The 5,596-nt window shown below is 48.2% G+C and overlaps 1 protein-coding gene across 1 annotated transcript in view; it reads left to right on the top strand.

Moving 5' to 3' along the window:
• Positions 1 to 2,705, top strand: part of LOC106763475 — a 4,227-nt gene extending 1,522 nt beyond the window's left edge. The window contains exons 2-3 of the mRNA XM_014647662.1: positions 17 to 1,980; positions 2,191 to 2,705. Of these exons, the coding sequence (XP_014503148.1) occupies positions 17 to 1,980; positions 2,191 to 2,705 (2,479 nt within the window). The remainder of the gene's footprint in view (positions 1 to 16; positions 1,981 to 2,190) is intronic.
• The last annotated feature ends 2,891 nt before the right edge of the window (positions 2,706 to 5,596 follow it).

Here is a 5,596-nt window from a genome sequence, read left to right on the forward strand (position 1 = left end):
GACGGACGGTTTGAAGAACGGACGGCGAAGGAACTGGAGATCTCGCATCAGAAGGAAGCGGAATTGCGTCATCGAGGTTAGTGCCTTCGGTCCCAGAAAATTCCTACCGAAACATTTTGGCGCCCACCGTGGGGCCGAAAGCGAAGACTCCAAATGGTGACCACCCGAAGCATGGACGAACTGATCATACAGAGCTCATAACACGGCTTCAGGCTCAACTGGAACAGCAGACCCAGATGATTCGTCAGCAACAGGAGGCACATCAGAAACTCGTTGCAGAAATAGCCCAACTGAAAGAAAGACGACCGGAGATGTCAGAGGACAATAGCCACACTGGCAATCACAATGATGGCCACCACAACGGCCGGAATAATCGCCACCACCATGATAGCGGTCGTCCTCCGCGATCACCTGAACTGCTACCATTCACTGAAGAAATTATGCAAGCCATAATGCCTGATCGACCACCCCCTCAAATTGAAAAATTTGACGGGACGACAGATCCAGAACACCATCTCCAAAATTTCATCGACTCCATGGCTTTCTACTCCAACAGCGACCCAGTCAAATGTAGGGCCTTCTCCTTGTCTCTCAAAGAGGAAGCCCTAGAATGGTACTATACTCTTCCTCCAAACTCTGTTGACAGTTTTTATACTGTCACCACGCTCTTCAAGAGGCAATTCTCTGCCAACCGGAGGGAAAGGGTGTCCGCGGCCCAACTCGTCAATCTCAAACAAGGGAGAGACGAACCACTGAGGACATTCATGCGCAGATACTCGGAGACTGCCAGGAGAGTGAAAGGTGTCTCCCATGAGTTCATTATCAGCAACCTTCCCAACTGCCTCAAGCTAGGATTTGTCTCGGAAAATTTATATGCCAAATTGCCGAAAACTATGGAAGAATTACAGGAAAAAATGACCAAATTCATCAAAATGGAGGACCAACGACATTACCGGAAGAAGATCGAAGCTCCGGTCACAGATGCTAAACGTGATGATAGACGAACGGGTGACAGGGGTCGTAATCAAAGGCCCCCTCGAAGAGAACTAAAAGCCCCGCTCGGTCCTCGGTACGACCACTATACACACCTTACAGCTCCAAGGGAAAAGGTGTTCGACAAAGCCTTCCAAGCCAACCTAATCACCATCCACAAAAGGCGTACGCCTAGAGATGCGGATGCGTCCAAGATATGTCGGTTTCATGATAACCAAGGACATTCCACTGAAGGCTGCCAAGAACTTAAAGATGAGATAGAAAGATTAGTCCGTGCGGGGTACCTGCGAGAATTTGTTAAAGCAGAGACAGGCCAACGGGGACGTTCCCCCCAACGGGGACGTTCCCCCAGAAAATTTAAGAGAAGTCCCGAGCCTTCGCGCCGAAAACCCGAACGCCCTCGAGAACGTTCGAGAAGCAGATCCAGAAAGCGAGACACGACCCCAAAGGGCCGCATTGACACCATCTCGGGAGGCTTTGCCGGGGGAGGAGCCTTATCTTCTGCTCGCAAGAGACACTTGCGGAACTTACATAGCGTCCACACAATAGCCCGGAACCCTTTGTCAATGTCGGACATCACCTTTACCGACAAGGATTTTCACGCCCCAGACCCGGAACAGGATGATCCTATGGTCATTACCGCCCGAATTGCGGAGTATGATGTGAGCAAAGTCCTAATTGACCAAGGAAGTTCTGTCAACATTCTATACTGGACAACATTCCAGAAGATGGCCCTAGCAGAGGAGGCCATAACACCCTTTCACGAGCATATTGTTGGTTTTGCAGGAGAACGCGTTGACACCCGGGGATACCTCGACCTGAGAACCCGCCTGGGTACCGGCGACCAATCCAGAGAAATCTGTGTGCGCTTCTTGTTAGTAGAAGCCAACACTTCATACAATGCTCTTCTCGGACGTCCATGCCTGAACGCCTTCGGAGCGATTGTATCCACTCCTCACTTGGCGATGAAATTCCCTTCCGGAAGGGGTGAAATATGCACCGTTCGAGCAGATCAGAAAACCGCTCGGCAATAATACACCGCCTCCTTGAAAGCCACGACTTATAGGAAGAACAGAAGACCTGAAACTATATTGGTCGACCTAGACCCGAGGACCAACACAGACGACCGGATTCAACCCCAGGGGGAGATCAAATCGTTCATCCTGGGGAAGAATGATGAATAGATTACCAACATAGGAGCTGACCTCACTCCTGTGGATGAAAGCAACCTCACCACGCTGTTACGAACCAACAACAACCTCTTTGCATGGAGCGCCTCAGATATGCCCGGCATCCACCCCGACATCATCACTCACCAGCTATCCATATTCCGAGAGGCTCGCCCGATTGCTCAGAAGAAGAGAAGGCTCGGCACTGAAAAAAGGGTGGAGGTACAAAAGGAAGTTGACAAGCTAATCTCGGCCGGATTCATTCGCGAAATAACATACACCACTTGGTTGGCAAACGTGGTCATGGTTAAAAAATCGAACGGTCAGTGGAGAATGTGTGTAGATTTCACCGATCTAAACAAGGCCTGCCCCAAGGACAACTATCCCCTCCCCAACATTGATCGCCTGGTGGACGGCGCCTCCGGTCACATGGTCCTCAGTTTCTTAGACGCCTACTCTGGGTATAACCAAATTCCAATGTACGCCCCGGATCGAGACAACACAACTTTCATCACCGGCAAGCTAATTATTGTTACGAGGTAATGCCATTCGGCCTAAAAAATGCAGGTGCCACCTATCAACGACTCATGGATAAAATCTTCCACAATCAAATCGGGCGTTGCATGGAGGTTTATGTGGATGACATGGTCGTACGAAGCTGTTCCCATCAGCAACACTTACGAGATCTGATAGAGGTCTTCCAGCAACTTAAAAGGTATGGTTTATGCCTCAACCCGTCCAAATGCACCTTCGGAGTATCTGTAGGTAAATTTCTTGGGTTCATGCTAACAAGTCGTGGAATCGAAGCCAACCCAGACAAATGTCGAGCAATCCTGGAAATGAGAACCCCAACCAAATTGAAAGAAGTTCAATGCTTAGTCGGACGCCTCACCGCTTTATCACGGTTTATACCGAGGCTTTCCGAGCACATCAAGCCGATACTCAACAACATGAAGAAAAATGTTCCTCGACACTGGGACGATCACTGTGAGGCGGCCTTCTCCGCCGTCAAAAGCATATTGACCAACCTGCCTATCATGAGCCGTCCGGAAGAGGGGTTCGACTTACAATTATATCTTTCCGTGTCCGGTCATTCGGTAAGTGCCGCCCTCATACAGGAAACACCGGTATTTAAACTCATCTATTTTGTTAGCAGAACCTTGCAGGGAGCCGATGAACGATATTCACAGATGGAGAAAGTGGCATTGGCCTTGCTTACTGCGGCTCGGCGGCTTTGCCCATACTTTCAAAGCCATCAAGTTGTCGTCCGAACCAATCATCCTGTCGCCAGGATCCTAAGGAAACCGGACTTAGCCGGAAGGATGGTTTCTTGGTCCATTGAATTATCCGAATTCGGCCTACGCTTCGAGCCACAAGGCTCCGTCAAGGGACAACACTTGGCAGATTTTGCAGCCGAGCTACTCCCTGCAACAGAACCGTCCGTGTGGAATTTGAACGTTGACGGATCTTCAGACAAACAAGGAGCAGGAGCCGGAATAGTATTGGAAGGACCGAACGGTCTTCTTGTCGAGCAAGCCATATCCTTCACGTTCCAGCTCAGTAACAATCAAGCGGAGTATGAAGCTCTCATCAGCGGATTACTCCTGGCGGCCGAACTAGACATCCACCACTTAGAATGCCGAATGGATTCTCAATTGGTTGTGGGGCACATTAACGACACTTTCCAGGTCAAAAACAACCATCTGTTGCGATACTACCACAAAGTCAGCGACCTTATTAAAGCGTTCGACACTTTCAGAATTATTCATGTACCCAGAGAACAAAATTCCCGAGCAGATTTACTCTCCAAACTAACACATAGCCGAGGAAATTCCCAGCTTACCTTGGTAATCAAAACCAAGCTAGAACAGCCCCTCTTGGAAACATGCACCACCAGCATTATTCCTTCCACAACTGACTGGCGACAGGATATAATACAGCTGATAATTCAGCAAGAGCAAGGCGCTCGGGTGAGTGCGGCTGATTCTAAGCGAATTGCTCGCTTCACATTCATAGGAGATGATCTTTATCGACGCGGATACACTACGCCTCTGTTAAAGTGTTTATCCGGCGAAGAAGCCAAGTACGTCATGCAAGAACTACATCATGGAATTTGCGACTCTCATACAGGAAAGAGAACACTTAGAGCCAAGATATTACGAGCAGGCTTTTACTGGCCCACAATTGAGCAAGATTGCAAGGAGTTTGTTCAAAAATGCATTTCCTGCCAATCCCACGGACATGACACTCGAATCCCTTCGTCCGAATTGATGGCCATCATATCCCCGTGGCCATTCGCACAATGAGGGATGGATATAGCTGGACCCCTACCGCTCGCAAAAGGACAATGCAAATACCTTTTGGTGGCAATCGATTACTTTACCAAGTGGATCGAAGCAGAAGCCCTTGCAACAATTAGTGCCCGGAAAGTATAAAGTTTCATTTGGCACCTGATTTGCCGATTTGGCATACCACAGAAGATCATTACTGACAACGGTCGGCAATTTATCGATCGTACGTTAGAAGATTTCCTCAAAGGACTTGGTATCAAACATGTTACAAGTTCTGTAGAACACCCTCAAACCAACGGGCAGGCCGAGGCTGCAAACAAGGCGATCATCTCCGAGTTAAAGAAACGCCTAGGACAAGCTAAAGGCTTGTGGGTCGAAGAGCTGCTTGAAGTACTTTGGGCCTACCGGTGCACACCACACGGATCAACAGGTGAGACCCCGTTCAACCTCACGTACGACACAGATGCCATGTTACCGGTCAAAATAGGAGAACCATCTCTCCGACGGCATATACAAGATATGACTCTCAATGAAGAACAACTACGGATGAACCTGGATACCCTGCCTGAACGGCGCGAAATTGCGTTAATCAAGAATGAAGCCCAGAAGCGACTGATAACCAGATGATACAATACCAAAGTCAGGCCTCGACATTTCACCGAAGGTGACCTCGTTTGGCGCAAACGAGGTGACGCACGAAAGAACAAATCACACGGCAAGTTGGCTGACAATTGGGAAGGACCTTTCCGAATCAGCAAAGATTTGAAGAACGGCACATATCAACTGGAATACTTAGACGACAAAGTTGTTCCGAATACTTGGAACGTCACCCATCTCAAATTTTATTATAGTTAATGTTTTGTTATTCATTACACTTTACAGAACAATTTTCTTTTCTTTCAAGCATTATTTCAATATAGTATTCCAGTTACATATCTTGCAGATTATTTATCAAAGGCATAATACATCAAGACCCACCGAGTCTTGGTCATGGACTATAATGTCCACCAATTACACTAGATCGACCGAGTCTAGTTACATCAAGACCCACCGAGTCTTGGTCCAACAAATACATCAAGACCCACCGAGTCTTGGTCATGGACTATAACGTCCACCAATTACACTAGACCGACCGAGTCTAGT

The sequence above is a fragment of the Vigna radiata genome, chromosome 6, assembly GCF_000741045.1.
Source record: "Vigna radiata var. radiata cultivar VC1973A chromosome 6, Vradiata_ver6, whole genome shotgun sequence".
Taxonomy (NCBI): Eukaryota; Viridiplantae; Streptophyta; class Magnoliopsida; order Fabales; family Fabaceae; genus Vigna; species Vigna radiata.